Source organism: Somniosus microcephalus, chromosome 3 (genome assembly GCF_052327205.1).
Source record: "Somniosus microcephalus isolate GS21.2 chromosome 3, FLI_Smic_1.0, whole genome shotgun sequence".
In the NCBI taxonomy this organism is placed as follows: Eukaryota; Metazoa; Chordata; class Chondrichthyes; order Squaliformes; family Somniosidae; genus Somniosus; species Somniosus microcephalus.
In genome coordinates, this window is record NC_140989.1 from 182,024,083 (window position 1) to 182,046,139 (window position 22,057).

Genomic DNA, 22,057 nt, shown 5'->3' on the forward strand with positions numbered 1-22,057 from the left:
GTTCACCACCCTCTGAGTCCTAATATCTCCTTTCGTGGCTCGGTGTCAAAGTTGGTCTGATAACGCTCCTGTGAGGCATCTTGGGATGTTTTTGCTGCATTAAAGGTGCTCTATAAATGCAAGGTGATGTTGTTGTTGGTCTAATACGTTCGTGTTTAAATGTAGTATTGCAGGAATCCAGATGGTGATGTCAACGGCCCATGGTGTTACACGACGGATTCCAATAAACAATACGATTACTGCGATGACATTCCCACCTGCGGTAAATTCTACTTCTGCATTAGCTGTGTGTACACTTCACAAATGACGTTCGCTAATCGTGACAACATATCTCTGGGTGACGCTGTTCCCTTTGTTGAAGTATGGGAACAGTCACTAGTTGAGGCGTGTGATATACTTCCCCTACATTCTGATAGGTGTTTCCGGCTCACTGTCCTTACATGACCCGTTGCTCAGGCTATTGCACTGCTCGCAGGCAAGAAAGCTAGAATGTATCCTTCGTCATTCACATTGGCCCCGATATTTACTGGAAGGCGGGGAGGGAGTGGGAGGCGGTTATGTAACTGCCCGGGAAACCCAGAAATGCGGGTAGCGCAGAGGCTCTGCCGAATTTAACATTTGAATTTTTGCAGTACTTATGTGCTTTTCTCAGCTGTCAATGAATGAACTCACCAATGGCCACTGAGTTTCTGCCTCCCCTACACAGGCGAGGCACCCAACCTCCATGAATCCCGTGCTCATGCAGTTAAACTCAGAAACAGGCGTTAAAATCATTCTTAAGGGTCTGTAAACAACCACTCTCCTGGTTCCAGTCTTATCTATCACCTGCAATGGCTTCTCTTCCCGTTCCTGCATCATTACCTCTGGTGTCCCCCAAGGATCTATCCTTGGCCCCCTCCTATTTCTCATCTTCATGCTGCCCCTTGGCGACATCATCCGAAAACACAGCGTCAGTTTCCACATGTACACTGACGACACCCAGCTCTACCTCACCACCACCCCTCTTGACCCCTGCACTGTCTCTAAATTGTCAGACTGCTTGTCCGACATCCTGTACTGGATGAGCAAAAATTTCCTCCAATTAAATATTGGGAGGACCGAAGCCATTGTTTTCGGTCCCGGCCACAAACTCCCTTCCCTAGCCACCAACTCCATCCCTCTCCCCGGCAACTGTCTGAGGCTGAATCAGACTGTTCGCAACCTTGGTGTCATATTTGACCCAGAAATGAGCTTCTGACCACATATCAGCGCCATCACTAAGACCGCCTATTTCCACCTCCGTAACATCGCCCAGCTCCACCACTGCCTCAGCTCATCTGCTGCTGAAACCCTCATCCATGCCTTTGTTACCTCTAGACTCGACTATTCCAATGCACTCCTGGCTGGTCTCCCACTTTTGACCCTCCATAAACTTGAGGTCATCCAAAACTCTGCTATCCATGTCCTAACTCGCACCAAGTCCCGTTCGCTCATCACTCCTGTGCTCACTGACCTACATTGGCTCCCTGTCCGGCAACACTTCGATTTTAAAATTCTCCTTGTTTTCACATCCCTCCATGTCCTCGCCCTCCCTATCTCTGTAATCTCCTCCAGCCCCACAACCCTCTGAGATATCTGCGCTCCTCTAATTCTGGCCTCTTCAGCATCCCCTATTTTAATCACTTCACCATTGGTGGCCGTGCCTTCAGCTGCCAAGGCCCTAAGCTCTGGAATTCCCTGCCCAAACCTCTCCGCCTCTCTACCTCTCTTTCCTCCTTTAAGATGTTCCTTAAAACCTACCTCTTTGACCAAACTTTTGGTCATCTGCCTTAATGACCCGGAATTTGGGGTCAGCAGCAAAGCGAAGGCGTTCGCCGCTGGCCCCGAAGTACACTTCGCACAAAGATCTCGCGATCCCTGTGCCGAGAACTTCGAGTTTTCTGACCTTGAATTCAAATCAACGGAGGTTAGTGGGGATTCCCTTGTACGAGCTGCTGTGACACCAACAGGCTTTCTGAGCAACCAATCAGAAGGCAGAATTCGCACAGATGGCGAACAAGGAAGTGAGTAAGCTCTTAAAATGTTAACATTTTAAACATGTTAAAGAGAGAAAAACAAAGATTGGGGCTCTCACCTGGGGAAAAGGCAAACCTGAGAAAGATGGACAAACGTTAAAAAAAAAAATTTTAAACATTTTTTATGAAAAGTTTCTTAAAAAATGTAAGTTTATTAATATGGACAAATTTCACACTGCAGAAAATTAAAATTAGTTTTCCAGGCCCTTAACATTTGTTTAGTAGTAATAATGCTGTCAAAAACCCAGTTACACCTGATCCCTTTGGGTTTAACTTTTAGTGGGGAGTTTAACAGTGTAATTACTGCGGAAGAGCCAAAGTTTTCGTCAGTCTCCCTGATTTGGGTGATTACACAGATTGCCAGCTCTGTTGCTGAAGTGGGGGGGGGGGTGCGCAGCGCAGCCTGTCTCGGAGCGGTCATGGACAGGCCACAACTTCGGGATTTCCGCACGTGCCTGCGCCAAATCCCAATGTTGCGGTTAGTTTCAAAGGCGGAATAATGGCGAACGCTGCCAGTTCACCGTCATCCCAACTGCAAATTCCAGGCCATTATCTCCTTCTGTGGCTTGGTGTCAAATTTTGTTTGATGACGCTTCTGTGAAGCACCTTGGAACATTTTATTAAGTTAAAAGCGCTATATAAATACAAGTTATTATTGTTGTATGGAAAAGTTTAATGCAGAATAATACTTTAGCTTAAAGCATGGGAGTAGAACGGGGGCACAGGTTTAAACTAGTAAAGGGCAATGTTAGGACTGACATCAGGAGGTCCTTCATGCAGTTACTTGGAATGAACTGGCGGGCAGGATGGTAGAGGTGAAAACCCTGGAACCAATTTAGACGCAGCAATGTCGGGGTGGGGAGGCAGTGTAGGGTCACTGTGGATGGACGAAGAAAGATGGGCCAAATGGCCTTCATCATCCGCAAGTACCTTGTGAACTCTGTAAAACATGGTGTGGAGCGTGAGGTCTCCCGAGGGCTGGTCTGGAGCCCAATCCAAGCAAACCACACTACAAGCTGGTGATCGTTTGAAGGTCACTATGTTGCCCATAACACTGATGTTTAGAAAAAGCTGAAGAAATTTACGGCCGGTCTATTATTTTCTTCTATTAAAAAAGTGCCTTTTGTTTCAGGTTCCCCCTCCCTCACCCACCCATTTCTATCTCCTTCAATGACAATGATTTCTCTGTGTGATGGAAGTGGACGTTAAGACAGTCAGAACTGTTAATGTCTGACCATTTCAACTAACGTTGGTATCCGCACAATGTGCAAATGCACACAAATCAAGGGGTCATTTTCTGAGTTTGTGCTCAGGGGTGGGAGGGTGTGGGAGGTGGGGTAGCCTTGCATGCCAACCGGGCATATCTGAAGATTGCAGTCGCTAAAAGGGATGGATGGAAAGTCACGGCCGTTGCACCTGTCATTTCCCATGATGCACCGTGTCGCGTGAAGATTCCGGGCAATGGAGCAGTCTTGGTAGGATAGTGGTCATGTTACTGGACTGGCAATCTACAGATCTTGACCAATAATCCAGAGAACACGAGTCCATATCCTACCGCCGCAGTTTGAGAATTTGTATTCATTTTTTTTTAAATCTAGAAATAAAAAGCCAGTAGGAAGTGACTATGAAGCTGTTGGATTGTCATAAAACCCAACTGGTTTGCTGATGTCCTTCAGGGAAGGGAACCTGTCGTCTTTACCCGGTCTGGTCTATAAATTACTTCAGTCCCACGCCAAAGTGGTTGACTCTTAACTGCCCTCTTTGGTGGCCTAGCAAACTGCTCAGTTCTAGGGATGGGCAATAAATACTGGCCTTGCCTACTAAATTCCCTACGTAGAGGATCTGCAGCTCAAATCCCAGCACTCGAGGTCATGTGAACTCACCTACCCTTATTGGTTGAATTTAGTCAGTTCACGGCTATGTCCCAAGCTGCACTAACATGGAGCAGCAGAAGGCTGTATCTCAGCTGTGGAAGAAGAAACTCGTAGGGCTCTTCCTAGCCTGTAGGCTTAAACCTTCTGTCAGAACAATATCGATGGTGACCATCTCCCCTTTCCCAATCAATGTGACATCAAACCAAGTTGACTGAAGGTTAGCACTAGGGACCTGTAAATGATGGGAGGGGTTGAAAGCATAAAAGGCATCCCTTAAATAGTTGAGCTAACTGTTCTTTTTGTGATGCTAGAACTCCCTAATCAGTGTGGAAAGCCTACTGTCGAACCCAAGAAATGTTTTGGAAGAGTTGTTGGTGGCTGCATATCCAAACCATACTCCTGGCCTTGGCAAATAAGTCTTCGCACAAGGTAAGTCACTTGCCTCAGAAACAGATGGTACAAAATCTTTCCTAGATTAACTACAAGTGTAGTCACGCTGCCAGTCTCTGTTATCCACCAGAAAGGGCACAGATGGGCTGCAACATGAGGGGAAATTGGCCTTGGAGAGGGAGCAGAGGAGATTTACTAGAATGGTACCTGGGATGCGGGACTTCAGTTACATAGAGAGACTAGAGAAACTGGGATTGTTTTCCTTGGAGCAGAGAAGGTTACGGGGAGTTTAATAAAGGTGTTCAAAATGATGAGGGGTTTTGAAAGAATAGATCGGGAGAAACTACCTCCACTGGCAGGAGGGTCGGTAACCAGAGGGCACAGATTTTATGATAAATGGCAAAAGAACCAGAGGGGAGATGAGGAGAATTTTTTATGCATTATGCTATTTACATTCTTATACTTTTTACAATCCTCTGAAGTTTACTATTAATTGATGTTATATTATTAAAAAATGTCTTGTATATCGCAGCTTTGGTGCTCACTTCTGTGGAGGAACTCTTATTGATGCCCAGTGGGTGCTCACAGCCAAACACTGTCTAGAACGGTAAGGGAACAAAGCATTGGATGCTTATAATCTTAAAGACCCCTGTGCTCGCTGACCTACATTGGCTCCCTGTCCAGCAACACCTCGATTTTAAAATTCTCCTTGTCTTCAAATCCCTCCATGTCCTCGCCCCTCCCTGGCTCTGTAATCTCCTCCAGCCCCACAACCCCCCCCCCCCCCCCGAGATATCTGCGCTCCTCTAACTCTGGCCTCTTGTGCATCCCTGATTATAATCGCTCAACCTTTGGTGGCCGTGCCTTCTGTTGCCTAGGCCCTAAGCTCTGGAATTCCCTGCCGAAACCTCTCCGCCTCTCTACCCCTCTTTCCTCCTTTAAGACGCTCCTTAAAACCTACCTCTTTGACCAAGCTTTTGGTCACCTGCTCTAATTTCTCCTTATGTGGCTCGGTGTCAAATTTTGTTTGATAACGCTCCTGTGAAGCGCCTTGGGACGTTTTACTATGTTAAAGGCGCTATATAAATGAATGTTGTTGTTGTAGAGACGAATGTGACAAATACTGACAGCTAATTTCATCATTGCATCCGTTGCAGAACCTTGAGGCCCTCGGCCTACAAAATCTATCTTGGAATACACAGAGAGACCGCACGTGAATCTACAAGGCAAATAATAGACGTTGACAAAATAGTTACTGAACCCAACATGAGTGACATTGCCTTATTAAAGCTTAGCAGGTATTTTTCATTTCGTTTTTTATGCCTGCCTTTGATTTTAATGAGCCATTTCCTCCTGTGTTGGTGTTGACGCAGTGGTTGTGAAGGACCTTAAAGATCTTTGCCTACTGTGAGAATAATACTCCTACCTCCAAGTCGACGTACAGCAAATGGTCCGGAATTGGAGCAATCTCCATTTGCCCCTAGTTTACCATTTCAACCACACAGGATGAGATGAGGAAAATAGAGCACCGGGAACCTAAGACGTTGAAACTATAGCCGCGTATGAACGTTTCATGGGCCAAATCTTATTGGAAAAATACCGTGTGTTAATGGTGCACACCATTATTAATGCGCAAATCAGCCAGCAAGTTCAGGGGATTAAGAGATATGCCGTGACATCTCGCCCTTAGCCTCCCCATTACTTTTAAGAAGATTAGTTGCCCATTAAACTTGTCGCGGAAAGTTAGGGCTGGAAATTAAGAGTGTATGTACCCTCTTAACAACGTGATAATTGTTAATGCAATGCCAATCAAGCTCTGTGGCCCAGAAAGGGGACAATTTAAATTGTTCAGTCTCACTCCTGCATGTAGTAAATTCACCTTAGAGATTAAAACATTTTGACTTTTAAAAGTTTTTTCCTACTTTTCTCATTTTTTCTCTCTCTCTTAATCCAATCTTTCTTTCCCTCTCTTTATTTCTCTTTCTATACCTGATTTGACTCTAATTCACCCTCCTTCTCCCTCGTTCCTCTGTTTCTTTCTCAATCCTTAAATCTCATTCTTTGAGGAGATAGACTGCTGGTTTCGCCGTTCACTGAAGTCCCAGGTGCCCCGCTGCCCTCTCCGTGCCATTATCAGCTCGCACCACCAGTGAACTGTGGCGCAAACATTTTTTTCCGAGCTGACATGTGCAGGATAAAGTCTAACTAACGCTGCACACCACGAGATACCCCTCCCCAGCAAGGTCTGGCCCACGTTTTTCTCTTAAATTCCCCTCCTTTAGCAGGGGTGTCAACAGATTTAAGTTAAACGAACTAACACCTCTGCTAAAGTAGCAGAGAGAGGAATTTCAGATGAATATGATAAGCATTCTACTTTAGTATACTATCACGTCTTTTCCCTTTGCCTATGAAACCTTTAAATCAAGCACAAGGATTACTACAATTATTCTGGAGCAACACATAGATACTTGGTGTCCTCCAGAGCACTGCCAACTATCGTTACTCACAACGAGTATCTGGTGGTTACCAGCAGAGGGACTCGTCTCATCTTCCTCTGCAACTAGCGACCACTGGAACGATCCCTAGAATTGTTCCTTCATCAACGGCCCAACTTCTACTTTGCAAAGGAAACAGTAAAAATGAACCCAATTTCTTGACAGAAAAGTCAGATAATGAATAAGACGGAGAAGTTCTGGCACACAAGTCTGGCATTTGTGACTGAAACAAAACCCATTTGCCAGTCAGACCTCAGACCTGCATTCTGTACCGGACACAATGCGGCCGGCTATTTTCTGGTAACTTTATAAATAATTTAATTGATTGCAAAGCCATCATATCTCAGTTATACATCCTGGTGTTATCTAACTGAGCTCAACCCATCCCCACTATTTCTACAAAATGGTAGAATTCGCAATAATAGTGTATATGGATTTCCAAAGTCTTTATTTCTCCATCTCATTAGTGTTACCACTCAGAATCGCTCTTTTTCACCACTGTACACAATTAATATTTGCCTTTTCTAACTGTCGATCAAGCACAGGTGAGAAAATTAGTTGGCTTTAAAATTCAACTGGTATTTTTTTTTTTAAGTTGAACTATTAGCATGAAGAAAGACATTCACTTTCCTTCCTCTCTCTGACCCCAGTCTTTCTCTGGCCGCGATTTCGCCATCGGAGGTGGGATCGTGGCGGGAGAGGTGGTTGGCGGGTCCTGGTCCCGCTCCCGGTTCCATCTCGCTGTGTGAAAAGGATTTTATGTTGATTGGGCTTGTTAAGCCCGCCCTGCGTGTTTCCAGGCCAATTAAAAGGAAGCAGGTCTGATGATGTCATTTGATGATGTGTCATCAACCGGTTTCCTTAAAATGACCATGTCCACATTTATTTTGACAGTTCTGCTGTCAGCGTTCTACAGCATTGAGGTGCTGCAAACACTGACAAGCACTGCACAGAGGTGCACGGCTGCACCCAGGCTCTCCCATTACTCCTTCCATATGCTTATGGAGGGAGTCACAGCACACAGGGAAGTTCTTTTCCCTTCCCATGGACGGAAGAGACCTCCCCAGGAGACCAACGCAGCCTGGTTGCACATTGCACAGGAGGACACAAGCAGGGATGTTGTCAGGAGGACCAGGCTGCAGTGGCACAAACCTTTCAATGATCTCAGTAGATCACGAAACATTACTTTAAAGCAACACTCCTGTGCCACCCATCACATCCCCATCACTTTGCCTTCCCTACCCTACTCCTGCACATCTTTACTCACACCAACTTAGCTTGCACCTCCACCCATCCCTCCCTATCTACATTATCATTTCCCTATCTCACGAGCCACCCCTCACACTTGCCCTCATCGTAGTGCAATCATACTAAGTAACAACACACAAGGGTAGGCACTTGGGTGTTTTATGCAATGTTCATGTAAATTTTCTGTTAATGTGTTGTCAAACATTTGAAATCTATATTTTCAACACTTTACCTTATTGGACAGATCTGTGCTCACCTTTGAAAGTATCTTAGTGAGTTCCAGTGAATGTTGAAACATATCTTCCTCTCCTCCCCGCCCCCCCCCCCCCCCAATTGTGATGAGTGTGAAAGGAATGGCTTGGACATTGTAGGAATGCTTTATGGTGCTGGTGTGGGGTGGTGCCAACATGGCACATCATGTGGCAGCCAGGGTGTACAGCGTTAAATGAAGTAAATCTGGCCATGGTGATGCCATCGCTGGCCTTCCGGGCAGCAATGTTGCCGGGTGCTGATGCCCTGTTTCCTGTGCAGCATCAGGGGATTGTTGAGAAGGTTGGTATTGTTGTTGATGATGTTGGTGTGCCTGGTGATGTTGGTGTTAGGGCTGATGGTGGAGGGGTTCAGAGGACCATGATGAGATTTTTTCAAGGGCACCGATGTTGCTGAAATAGATGGCAGCTGAAGTTGAGATGACAGAAGCGATCTGTCAATGGTGAGAGAGTTTGCTCCAAGGAGGTGACAGTGGATAGATTACTCCAAACACTTCCAAACTGCTTACAGCTCAAAAGTGTCTTTCAATTCCCGAAGGCTCAAGCTTCTGACATTGGAAAATGACCAGCTGTGAAATGGTAGCTTTCATACCACTTTTGCAGCTGTCACCTATTCACAGCAATGGGCAGACATAGAGAACCCGACCTACTTACCTGACGTGACCTCCGAATGACGTGAACCTCAGTAAAAAAGTGGTAAAATAGAAATAGGCTGGCAAAATAGTTAACAAGCGTTTCACAAACTTTTAACTATCTTAAATGCCTCCCCCGCCGCTTGGTGTCGGGTCTGTTCTGAAATCGCAGACCTGACACTTTGGAAACTTATATGGAGGCGGGTTCGCAGCGGGATCCCAACCCGCTGTCAATCATTTCAATGTTGATAGCGGACCCACTTCCAAACCCGCACTCTGAGCGCCGGCAAAATTCAGTCCTACTGTGCTATTTAAAAAAAACACTCCACAATCTTACCTGAATACAGCTATGCCATGTAGTTTTTAAACCAGCATCGCTGATCACAGATATTCGAGGAAATGTCTTTAGTTTGCAAGCAGAAGGAAAGAAATTGTACATTGTGATAGTTCAGAAGTAGCCATTTTATGCAAATGTAAATTAAATTAAAAATGATTTTAAAGGTTTCTTTTGATTTTAGACCAGCAGTCTTGAGTGACAAAGTGGCATTAATCTGTATGCCAGAAAAGGGCTATATATTACCCAGTGGAGCTGAATGCTACGTCACAGGCTGGGGTGAAACACAAGGTACATATTAATGCAAATATTTCTCAAAGTAAAATTACATGAGATTAATCGTTTGCTTTTTCCTCTTCTCTTTTCTCCACTAATTTGCTTCACCCCTCTCCTGAAGGCATCAATTCCAGGGCTGCTTGTTCTTCCATGCGTGCTGATAACTTGGTCATGAGCCTAGAAAATGAGAATTGACTTGCTAGTTCACCGTGAGGGCATCACAGATTTCAAAAGGGCCGGAATTCTTGAACTTTGGCTGGGCGGATAAGAAAGATTTGGGAGGAATCCAGTCATGTCGATATTCTGCCCTGTTTACACTGGCCCTTTATATTCTGGGAGGGGAGGAGTGAGGGCAGAGTTTATGCCTGCCCCCTACATCAAGGATGGGAGGGGAGCGACCAGTTCCCAGGCCTCCTGGGAAATTTCACCCATTCTGCCCTTATAAGTTCTCAGAGGAGCGCTCACTATTACTACAACAACTTGCATTTTTGTAGCACCTTTAACGTAGTAAAGCATCCAATGTTGCTTCACAGGAGCGTTATCAAACAAAATTTGACATTGAGCCACATAAGGAAACATGAGGGCAGGTGACCAAAAGCTTGGTCAAAGAGGTATATTTAAGGAGCACCTTAAAGAAGGAGAGAGAGGTAGAGAGGCGGAGAGGTTTAGGGAGGGAAATCCAGAGCTTAGGGCCGAGGCAGCTGAAGGCACGGCCACCAATGGTGGAGCGATTAAAATCGGGGCTGCGCAAGAGGCCAGAATTGGAGGAGCGCCGAGATCTCGGAGTGTTGTGGGGTTGGAGGAGATTACAGAGATAGGGAGCAGCATGTCCATGGAGGGACTTACAAACAAGGATGAGAATTTCAAAATCGAGGCGTTGTTTAACCGGGAGCCAGTGTAAGTCAGCGAGCACAGGGGTGATGGGTGAACGGGACAGTGTGAGTTAGGATAGGGATACACTAGCTAAGAACTGACATGAATCATGCTGATGGCCATAAGAAGGCCCCAAACTTTTACCAGGGAGGAGATCGAATTACCTTCCCAAAGATGCCCACTTTCTCCACTGAGAGCAGAACATCTCCACGGGGAAGCTTTTTGGCAGGCCCTTGATGTTGTAGCGCAGCATCTGAGGCAGCTCCTGAAGAGTCCTTGCAGACACGATATAGCACCTGCCACATCTACTCAAACAAACCCCCCCCCCCCCCGCAACATTTGGGGCAGTGTCAGTGTCTCCACACATGGGGCAGGCAGAGATTCTGCTCCGTCGCACTTGTGCTGGAGAAGAAGCACTGGGAATTTCAAGGTCTCGGTTAATCTTTTCCCAGCTTGCTCAAGGGGAACTGAGGCCATTTCTGGCATTCCCACTGCCGACCTGGCTGAGATCAGCCAGCACGCCAAAGGTGGGCCATCAGGTCTTGGACCTCCCTACAGGTTACATGGTTCAACCACTCACTGCCTTTGCCAGCTGAGCCTTGAAGGGAGCCACAACTATTCAATTCAAATTTAGTGACCAGTAAGATGTGAGCTATTCCATATTAGACTTATCAGGGATACTGGCATCCAATATAGTCTACTACTAACTACTACTGAGTCTCAATAAGGGGATCTGCAAACCTAGAAACTTCCTCTGTTTATAAATACTTTGATCGAGACCAAGAGCTTGTTAGTTGAAGAAAGAAGACAAAAGAAAGACTTGCATTTCTATAGCGCCTTTCATGACCTCAGGGCCTCCCAAAGCAGCTTACAGCCAATGACGTACTTTTGAAGTGTAGTCACTGTTATACTATAGATAACATAGCATCCAAATTGCGCGCAGCAAGCTCCCACAAAGAGCAATGTGATCATGACCAGATAATTTGTTTTACTGATGTTGATTGAGGTATAAATATTGGCCAGGACACCGGGGAGAACTTCCCTTGCTCTCCTTCGCAATAGTGCCGTGGGATCTTTTACGTCCACCTGAGAGGGCAGATGGGGCCTCAGTTTTAACGTCTCATCAAAAGGACGTCACCTCGGATAGTGCAGCACTCCCTCAGCCTACATGTTGTGCTCAAGTCTCTGGACTGGGATTTGCCACACATCCTTCTGCCTCAGAGGTGAGAGCGCTCCCCCTGAGCCACAGCGGATAGTCGTGAAACAAGATTGTAAGATAATTTGCAGGTGAAATGGCCATTTGGCCCACTGAAAAGGCTGCTTCCAACGGACCAAGGCCAATTTGCATTGCCATGAATTCTCCCTATCTTGATTGATCACAGAATCACAGAAACCCCACAGTGCAGATAGAGGCCATTTCGGCCCATCGAGCCTGCACCGACACATATCCCACCCGATCCCCGTAACCCCTACACCAGCACATATCCCACCCTATCCCCGTAACCCCACGTATTTAATCCTAACACTTCTAAGAGAGATGACTAACCATGGATAAAACTTCTGACCTACATCTCTGATAGCAACTAAGCAAAACATTTCAGCGGTCGATTTACTGTTATAATCCACTTTATTCAACCCCACCAGTTGCATTCCACAGATAATATTCCCACGGTCCCCAGACCTAGAATATTCTAAACAGTATTGGATAATCTGTGCTTTTACCTTTCCCTGTAACTTTCAATCCCAATCTTAACTGGATGCAACCAGATTCTTATATCCTGTGACCCTGTTAGCGCAGCCTAAGTTAAAAAACTGGCATCTGAAATTCATCTGTGCACGCTATTTTTAGCACACTGGCTAATGATTTCCATTAAATTCCTGTGTGTGTTATTTGAACTGAACCATTAACCTGTCTGGGTTAACAACTTTCTTAAAACAACACACACAGGTATTTGGCACAAATGTGTTAACCAGTTGAAGATACCCAGACAAGCACCATTGTCACTGAGGGTTGTCAACGCTGGCTGGATATATTCCTGGAGGCTTCATCACATGACCTCCTGCCTCCAATCGCCCCGTCTCCACACTCCCGCCATTGGTCACCCAACATGTCCATACTTGCAGCGCACCTGCTTCCCACACCGACTAGAAAGCGAATATACTCTTCATCACCTGATTGGATGATTCTTGACTCTTCATTACCCGATTGGATGATTCTTGACTCTTCATTACCCAAATGGATGATTCTTGACTCTTCATTACCCAATTGGATGATTCTTGACTCTTCATTACTTGATTGGATGATTCTTGACTCTTCTTTACCTGATTGGATGATTCATGACTCTACATTACTCGATTGGATGATTCTTGACTCTTCATTACCCGATTGGATGATTCGTGACTCTTCATTACCCGATTGGATGATTCTTGACTCTTCATTACCCGATTGGATGATTCTTGACCCTTCATTACCTGATCGGATGATTCTCGACTCTTCATTACCCGATTGGATGATTCTTGACTCTTCATTACCCGATTGGATGATTCTTGACTCTTCATTACCCGATTGGATGATTCTTGACTCTTCATTACCTGATCGGATGATTCTTGACTCTTCATTACCTGATCGGATGATTCTCGACTCTTCATTACCTGATTGGATGATTTTTAACTCTTCAATACCTGATTGGATGATTCTTGACTCTTCATTACGTGATTGGGTGATTCTTGACTCCTCATTACCTGATTGGATGATTCTTGACTCTTCATTCCCTGATTGGATGAGTCAAACAGCCTTTTTCCCATGTCTAATACCTTCAAATTAGTAAATAAATGTGTTCCAAGAAATGTTTTTTAAAAATCACAATTTTTTTATTCCGCTTATGATTTTCCACGTGGGTTGCTCGCAGCAGTGCCCTGGAGATGTAGGGGTAGAAATCCGACTTTGCTGGGGACACAAAACAGACAGTATCGCATCTGTCGCTCATTTTACACCCCGCCTGATATTCAGTTTTATTGAATTCGATGGAACTAAATATTGGTCAGGACCTGTATTTAGGTGCGAAACCGCCTATTTTACGTCCCCGTCCAAGTCGAATTTCACCCCCTTAGCCTTTTATTCCTGGAGACTCCAGTGCAAGCCTACTGCCACAGCTAAAGGCAAGGTGTACCCCGTCTATGGGGCAACCCTATCCCTGCCCCACTAGCATGTGGATTAAGCATGTGGATTGAGCCATGCCATTCAGAGTGTTACCCAGTACTAGAGAACTATCCAGCCGTGACGTCTATACAACAGTTCCCTCTCACAGACCTCACAACATACTACACCAATGAGAACACACACTGCCATTGGTCCCTAGCCTTGGATGGGGTACAGCACCGATGCACCAGAATGATACCAAGGCTTACAGGGTTACGTTATGAGGACCGGTTGCAGGCTTGTATTCCCTAGGTCTATAAAACGATAAAGAAATTCAATAGAGTAGCTACAGAAAAACAAGGGGACGCAGTCTTAAAATTAAAGCTAGTCCATTCATGAGTGAAATCAGAAAGCACTTTTTCACACAAAGGATAGTGGAAATCTGAAATGCTCTCCCCTAAAAGGTTGTGGATGCTGGGCCAATTGAAATTTGCAAGACTGAGATCGATCGATTTTTGTTGAGTAAGGGTATCAAAGAGTATGGATCAAAGGTGGATAAATGGAGTTGAGATACAGATCAGCCATGATCTAATTGAACGGTGGAACAGGCCGTGAGGGCCTACTCCTTTTCCGATGTTCCTAAGTGTACTAGAAAAGTGATCTAGCCCCAAAATAACCCATAAAAAGCTGGGATCACACCTGTCCATTAAGTGATGGGACTATAGAGCTTTGCGGTGCAGAAGGAGGCTGCCAGTGTGTCCCTCTGTAAACACAGTGCCAGAAATGTCTACTGTTGATACACAGAGTCAAAACCAGTGTACGAATGCTCTCTTTTGTAAAAAGGTTTTTTTAAAAATTTAAATAAACTTCTAATTCGTTCAATTTATAATCCCTTTGTATGTAACATTTGGCTTCTTAAAGTAAAATATTTTAAAAGTACACCGAAACATTTCAGCCCCCTAATTACAAACATCTGTCTCACATCTGTGGGATATTTTAAGGTGAGGAATTCCTGTGTGTATTATACTCACCACACGGTAATTGTGTGGCAATACGGATACATTTTGGTTCAAGGATATAATGCTGAGTTTTTTTACTCAAATGGCGCTGTGCCAGTAATATTCCTGGCTCCGTGTGTTACAGTCGCTATGCCCAGTAAAAGAAAGAACCTGCATTTCTGTAGCGCCTTTCACGATCGCAGGACGTCCCAAAGCGCTTTACAGACAATGAAGTACTTTTGAACTGTAGTCACTGTTGCAGGAAGCATGGCAGCCAATTTGTGCACAGCAAGCTCCCACAAACATAATGACTTAAATGACCAGATCATCTGTTTTCGTGATGTTGTTCGAGGGATAAATATTGGCCAGGATAAGTCCCCTGCGCTTCTTTGAAATAGTGCCATGGTAACCTGAGAGGGCAGACAGGGCCTCAGTTTAACGTCTCATCTGAAAATGGCACCGCAGAGATGCAGTGCTCCCTCAGTGCTGCCCTGAAGTGTCAGCCTAGATTTTAAAATGAAGATAATTGCCATTTAAATTCGGTGCTGCTACCTGGTAGGGGTCACCTTTGTTTTGGTTACAGAACGGCCAGTTTGGGTTTGTTTCAGAACAGGATGGGAATCAGTAACAGTGGCCTGCTAGCCCGCTACCTGCTGGAGAAGGACAACTAGTTGAGGGTGGTTAGGGCCATTCAGAGCATATGTACAGGTCCCATGATTACCCTTACGTAGGATATGTGAAAACAGGCAGAACTGCCTGGCAGGGGCAGAATCTCCGGCCTATGGCAGTGCCAAAGGCCGTCCCTGGCAAAGGTCGTCCCTGGCAAAGGTCGTCCCTGCCACAGGTCGTCCCTGCCAAAGGTCGTCCCTGCCATAGGCCGGAGAGTTCAATCCTGTTTCAAATGGCCCAAAGGCTGGAAGGCCAGCTTGGGTCAGGTCCACATCTTTGAAGTGGGTGGAAGTGCTGGCCCCTCAATGAAGGAGGGGCAGAAAGCCCTAAACCATTAACTCTATATTCCTGTAGGTGTAAATTTGAGTGTTCATACATGAGAGAGGGAAATACAGACAGCCCTTAATATAGAAACAGAAAACCGATTTTCATTGCTCCACCACTGGTGGCCGTGCCTTCTGCTGCCAAGGCCCTAAGCTCAGGAATTCCCTCCCTAAACCTCTCTGCCTCTCTCTCCTCCTTTAGGAGGCTCCTTTAAACCTACTTTTGACCAAGCTTTTGGTCACCTGTCCTAATATCTCCTTATGTGTCTCGGTGTCTAATTGTTTGATAACGCTCCTGTGAAGCGCCCTGGGAGGTTTGACGATGTTAAAGGTGTTATATAAATACAAGCTGTTGTTGATTGCTGGACATTAATTTTTTTCATATATCCTATTTGCTTTTAGGAACCGGAGGTGATGGGATTTTAAAAGAAGCAGGTTTTCCAGTGTTAGACAATAAAGTTTGCAATCGGCCCGAATATTTGAACGGAAGAGTAAAAAGCTCCGAACTGTGCGCAGGAAATATCGATGGGGCTGTGGACAGCTGCCAGGTAAGTCAACATTCAGCTGGGTGGAAGGTGTAGAATTCTCTGCCCCAGAGGGCTGTGGATGCTGAGTCTTTGAGGATATTCAAGGCTGAGATTGAGAGATTTTTGGACTCAAGGGGAATCAAGGAATCAAGGGACCACTTGAGGTTGAAGATCAGCCAAGATCTTACTGAATGGCGGAGCAGGCTCGAGGGGCTGTGTGGCCTACTCCTGCTCCTAAATCTTATGTTCTTATAATCTTAGAACAGCTGAAAGTAACGAATGGGAAGGAGATTAATCTGCAACTCAATGACTTGGGGGAGATGATCGCTTTGTTTTAATGCTAAAGTTCAGTCTACAGATTAATGTCTTCATAATTTCATTGTTATCTTCTGACCTGTAGCATTGAAATAGAAACATAGGAACAGGAGGAGGCCATTCAGCCCCTCGAGCCTGTTCCGCCATTTAGTGAGCTCATGGCTGATCTGTACCTCAACTCCATTTACCCGCCTTTGATCCATATCCCTTGACACCCTTACCTGATAAAGCTCCAATACAAAAGCAAAAGCAAAATACTGCGGATACTAGAAATCTGAAATAAAAACAGAAAATGCTGGAAATAGTCAGCAGGTCAGGCAGCATCTGTAGAGAGAGAAACAGAGTTAATAGGGAGAGTTTTAACATGGGTGAGCGGGTGGGAGTGGGTGCGGATGGGCGATTAAATGGCCAAAAATTCGAGGCATGTCAGGAAGCTGGCGCCAACCCGCCGACTTCTGGGTTTTACCTGAGGCGGGACAAGGGACGGGCAATCAATCTACTCCCAGGAGGCGGGCTGGCATTTGAAATATGTTATATTTCCAGCTGGGATTTAACCTGTGATGCAGGTTTTACTGTGGCTGACCGGGGTTCTTGGGCCTCGGGAAACCCGGCAACTGCAGCGAGGCAAGGACAGCCTCGTGAAGCTCTCCTTGTGGGCCAGGAGCAGCAGGAGTGCTTACTCCCAGCCCCCCCACCATCCGACCCCACCCACCCCATACAAACCACCCCCTCGGATCGCCCACCGGGATTTTAACCCTCCCGTGGTCGGGGTTCGGATTTACCCGGTCCTGCAGCCTCCTCCGGAACGTTCCCCGCCCAGCTGGAAGCCAACCCTGTCAATCAGGCTGACCTCTGGGCAGTGAACCTGTCAGTGACGTAAGATGCACGCAAAACTCCACACCATGTGGGGAAACCCAGACTTGCGGGTTTCCCGCATGCTACTGGACCACCCACACCCCCACCCCCCACTCCCAGTGCATCGGTCAGTAAAAATTCCCCCAACGTTTCAGGTCGGTGACCTTTCATCAGAACTGGAAAAGGTTGGAGATGGAACAGGTTTTTAAGCAAGTGTAGGGGCAGGGAAAGGGGGGAGGGGAGGAAAGAACAAAGGGGAAGGTCTGTGATAGGCTGGAAGGCAGGAGAGATTAAATGACAAAAGGGATGATGGTGCAAGGTAAAAGGAGATGGTAATGGGACAAGTTAAGAGACAAAAGATGACTCTAGAAGAGGTGTAAATGATAACAGCAGAACCATTACCAGCAGCTGCTGTCCAAAAAAATAGGAGCAGAGGTTATGATCTGAAATTGTTGAACTCGATGTTGAGTCCAGAAGACTGTAAAGTGCCTAATTGAAAGATGAGGTGCTGTTCCTTGAGCTTACGTTGAGCTTTATTGGAACAGTGTAAGAGGCCGAGGACAGAGAGATCAGAGTGGGAGTGGAGCGGAGAATTAAAGTGACAGGCGACCGGAGGCTCGGGGTCACGCGAACTGAACCGGTCACCCAATCTGCGTTTGGTCTCCCCATTGTAGAGGAGACCACATCGTGAGTACTGAATACAGTATACTAAATTGCAAGAAGCACAAGTAAATCGCTGTTTCACCTGGAAGGGGTGTTTGGGATCATGGACAGTGGGAAGGGAGGAGGTAAAAGGACAGGTTTTGCATCTCCTGCGCTTGCACGGGAAGGTGCCGTGGGAAGAGGAAGGGGTGTTGGGGGTGATAGAGGAGTGGACCAGAGTGTCGCGGAGCGAACGGTCCCTTTGGAATGCTGAAAGGGGAGGTGAGGGGAAGATGTATTTGGTGGTGGGATCATGCTGGAGGTGGCGGAAATGGCGGAGGATGATCCGTTGAATGTGGAGGCTGGTGGGGTGGAAGGTGAGGACAAGGGCAACCCTATTGTGGTTCTGCCGCTGAGGGGAAGGGGTGAGGGCAGAAATGCGGGAAATTGGACGGACACGGTCAAGGGCCGTGTCAACCACGGTAGAGGGGAATCATCGGTTATAGAAAAAGGAAGACCTACCAGAAGCACTAGTCTGGAAGGTGGCATCGTTGGAACAGATGCGATGGAGATGGAGAAACTGGGAGAATGGAATAAAGTCCTTTCAAGAAGCGGGGTGGGAGGAAATGTAGTCAAGGTAGCTGTGGAAGTCAATGGGCTTATAGTGGATATTGGTCAATAGCCTAGCCCCAGAAATGGAGATAGAGAAGTTGAGATAGGGAAGGGACGAGTTAGAGATGGACCATGTGAAGGTGAGGGAAGGGTGAAATTTGAAACAAAGTTGATGACATTTTCCAGTTCGGGGCGAGAGCAGGAAGCGGCACCGATACAGTCATCAATGAACTGGAAAACGAGGTGATGGAGGGGACCTGAGTAGGACTGGAACAAAGAATATTCCACAAATCCCACAAAAAGGCAGGCATAGCTAGGGCCCATATAGGTTCCCATAGCGATGCCTTTTATTGGAGGACGTGAGTGGAATCAAAGGAGAAGTTGTTCAATGTGAGAACAAGTTCAGCCAGACGGAGGAGGGTGGTGGTGGATGGGGACTGGTTGGGTCTCCGTTCAAGGAAGAAGCAGAGCGCCCTCAGGCCATCCTGGTGGGGGATGGAGGTGTAGAGGGATTGGACGTCCATGGTGAAAATGAGACGATTAGGGACAGGAATCTGGAAACTGTTAAAGTGGCGGAGGGCAGCGGAGGAGTCGCGGATGTAGGTGGGAAGAGACTGGACAAGGGGAGGAAAAACAGAAATAAAACTCTGTTGATCTCGGTCTTGAAAATCCGGGCCAAGCACCAATGTAGGCCAGAGAGCACGGGGGTGATTGGTGATCGGGACTTGGTGCGAGTTAGGATATCAGCAGCAGAGTTTTGGATGAGCTAATCTTTACAGAGGGTGCAAGATGGGAGGCCGGCCAGGAGAGCATTGGAATAGTCGAGTCTGGAGGTAACGAAGGCATGGTCGAGGGTTTCAGCAACAGATGAGCTGAGGCAGGGGCAGAGACAGGCGATGTTGTGGAGGTGGATGTAGGCGGTCTTGGTGACTCCCGTTAATTGTGACTTCCTCGCTGTGAGTGCAGGATCTGGGAGTTTGAATAAGCAGGTAATGACTTTCAGTAAGGATAGGTGCAGTTCAGCTGAAGTAAGTGATGGCAGCAATGCTTACGTAAGTATCGGATTAGAACTCAATGTGAGGGAATCAGTTCAATGAAAAACAAAATCGGGTGGAGAGTATAACAGGTAGTCAATACATCGAGAGCTTCAAAAGTTTTGTCGTTAGTGTTGAGATGTCATTGCTAACATTAAGATGTTGAGAGAAGGTTGTACAGAATCAAGCTACTTAGGATACACCGTTATATTACTGATGTTCATGTTATTATTAAACAACTTAGCATTTATATGGTGCCGTGAACATAAAGAAATATCCCAAGAGTCATCGCAAATAGGCATAAGGAAAACTGACGGCGAGCAAGGACAGGAGAGCGTTCAGAGGGGTGACTGAAGGTGTGGTCAAACCCAGGGGTTTTGAGGGTTTTAAAAGATGGAGCAGCAGTGGAGAGGTTGAGGGAGGGAGTTTCAAAGAGCCGGACCAAAACGGTCGAAAGCTTGGCCGCCAATAGTAGGAAGGTGGGAGCGCAGCAAGCTGGAGTCAGAGGCATGGACTCATATTCCTGAGAACGTGAGTTCAGATCTCACTGTAGCAGTTTGAGAACTTGAATTCAGTTTTTAAAAATCTGGGAATATAAAGCTGGCATCAGTAAAAAAAAAGTGTCCGTGAAGCTGCCGGATTGTCATAAAAACCCAACTGATTCACGAACATCCTTTAAGGAAGGACACCTGCTGTTCTTACCCGATCCGGCCGATATGCAAATCCAGACCCACAGCAACGTGTTTGACCCTTCAGGGAAGTAGTCTAGCAAGTCACTCGGTTGTATCAAACTGCCAGCGGCTCAATAAGAAGGCCCACCACCACCTTCTCAGGGCAACCAGGGGTGGGCAATCAATGCCGGCCTTGCCAGCGACGCCCACATCCCGAGAATTAATTAAAAATAATTAGGTTTGGCCCAGCACCTAAGTTTCCTCATTTAAAAATACAGCACTTCTTTCCAAAGAAAGCTAACTCACAGAGACACAGAGAGTTAAATGCCTGTCAAACATCGATCTGATACGAATTCTATGTAATGGGGTTAAACTCTAACCGTTGCTCTGCTGCCAGCTGATCCCTTGCTTGTGCTGTTTTCTAGGGTGACAGTGGAGGCCCTTTGGTTTGCCCGAACGCCGAAGGCAGGTTTATTCTCCAAGGAGTAACTTCTTGGGGTCTTGGTTGTGCAAGGCGAATGAAGCCAGGAGTTTACGTTCGAGTTTCATTTTTTATTGACTGGATTGAAAAAACCATCAGGAGCGGTTGAGAAAGATATAACTCAGCACAATAATCGAAAATAGAATAACGCGTTTCCTTTCAATAGGAATGTAAAATTCTCTACGTGAAACATTAAATTCTTTCGCCGTTACAAGCATGGCTTTTATTTCATTGGGAGGACTTTAAAAATTGTCCCTGACACCAGAGGTTATGGCTAGAGACTTTTCAAGAGAAAGGAAAAATGAACAATTTCATTCAAAATGTTATTCTTTAACTATAAGAGTTGAAATTATGTCACATTGATAACTTGTGACAGTGACAAGTTTGACTAATTTTGTTCATTATTCAAAATCCTGTATATAACTAAATTTGAATGGAGAAATTTCGAGTGGGCGGTTTGAATACTGCAGCACCTTTCTATGCCTTAACTGGGTCTAGCAGCAAACGACTTGCGGGTGTTTACATAGGAGTTTAAAACCACAGGCTGTGCTCCGTTTTCTGATTGAGTCAGAGCACCAATGGCAGCACATCCAAGGGACTTGGGTCTCACAAGCAGCCACGTTAATTCATGGGGCTCAGGAAATACTGGATGTGATTACAGGGATGTTATAATTATAATAGGGAATTTACACAGAGAAATTGAATGTTTGATTTCTGGAAAATAAATAAATAATATTTTCCTTAGATAAATACCACAACTACATTAAATATGTAAATTTTGCTCTCCCTTTCTATGGGGAATGGTAATTAAAGACATGGCTGCTTCAATAAAACTTATCTTTTGGTTTCAACCAGCAAAATTCAGTCAATAATTTTTACATAAGAGCATAAGAAATAGGAGCAGGAGTAGGTCATTTGGCCCCTCAAGCCTGCTCCGCCATTCAATAAGATCAGGGCTGATCTGATCTTGGGTTCAGCTCCATTTCCCTGCCTGCTCCCCATAACCCTTGACTCCCTTATTGTTCAAAAATCTGTCTATCTCCACCTTAAATATATTCAATGACCCAGCCTCCACAGTTCTCTGGGGAAGAGAAGTCCAAAGATTCACAACCCTCTGAGAGAAGAAATTCCTCCTCATATCTGATTTTAAAGGGTGCCCCCTTATTCTGAAATTATGCCCCCTAGTTCTAGATTCCCCCACGAGCGAAAACATCCTCTCTGTATCTACCCTGTCAAGCCCCTTTAGCATCTTATATGTTTCAATAAGATCCCCTCTTACTCTTCTGAACTCCAATGAGTATAGACCCAACCTGCTCAACCTTTCTTCATAAGACAACCCCTTCATC

The 22,057-nt window shown here is 45.8% G+C and overlaps 1 protein-coding gene across 1 annotated transcript in view; it reads left to right on the forward strand.

Annotated features, from left to right (window-relative positions):
- plg (plasminogen) overlaps nt 1–20,925 on the forward strand; it is a 165,876-nt gene extending 144,951 nt beyond the window's left edge. The window contains exons 13-19 of the mRNA XM_085981996.1: nt 166–262; nt 4,240–4,357; nt 4,851–4,925; nt 5,476–5,616; nt 9,481–9,587; nt 15,977–16,122; nt 20,656–20,925. Of these exons, the coding sequence (XP_085838122.1) occupies nt 166–262; nt 4,240–4,357; nt 4,851–4,925; nt 5,476–5,616; nt 9,481–9,587; nt 15,977–16,122; nt 20,656–20,820 (849 nt within the window). The 3' untranslated portion in view covers nt 20,821–20,925. The remainder of the gene's footprint in view (nt 1–165; nt 263–4,239; nt 4,358–4,850; nt 4,926–5,475; nt 5,617–9,480; nt 9,588–15,976; nt 16,123–20,655) is intronic.
- The last annotated feature ends 1,132 nt before the right edge of the window (nt 20,926–22,057 follow it).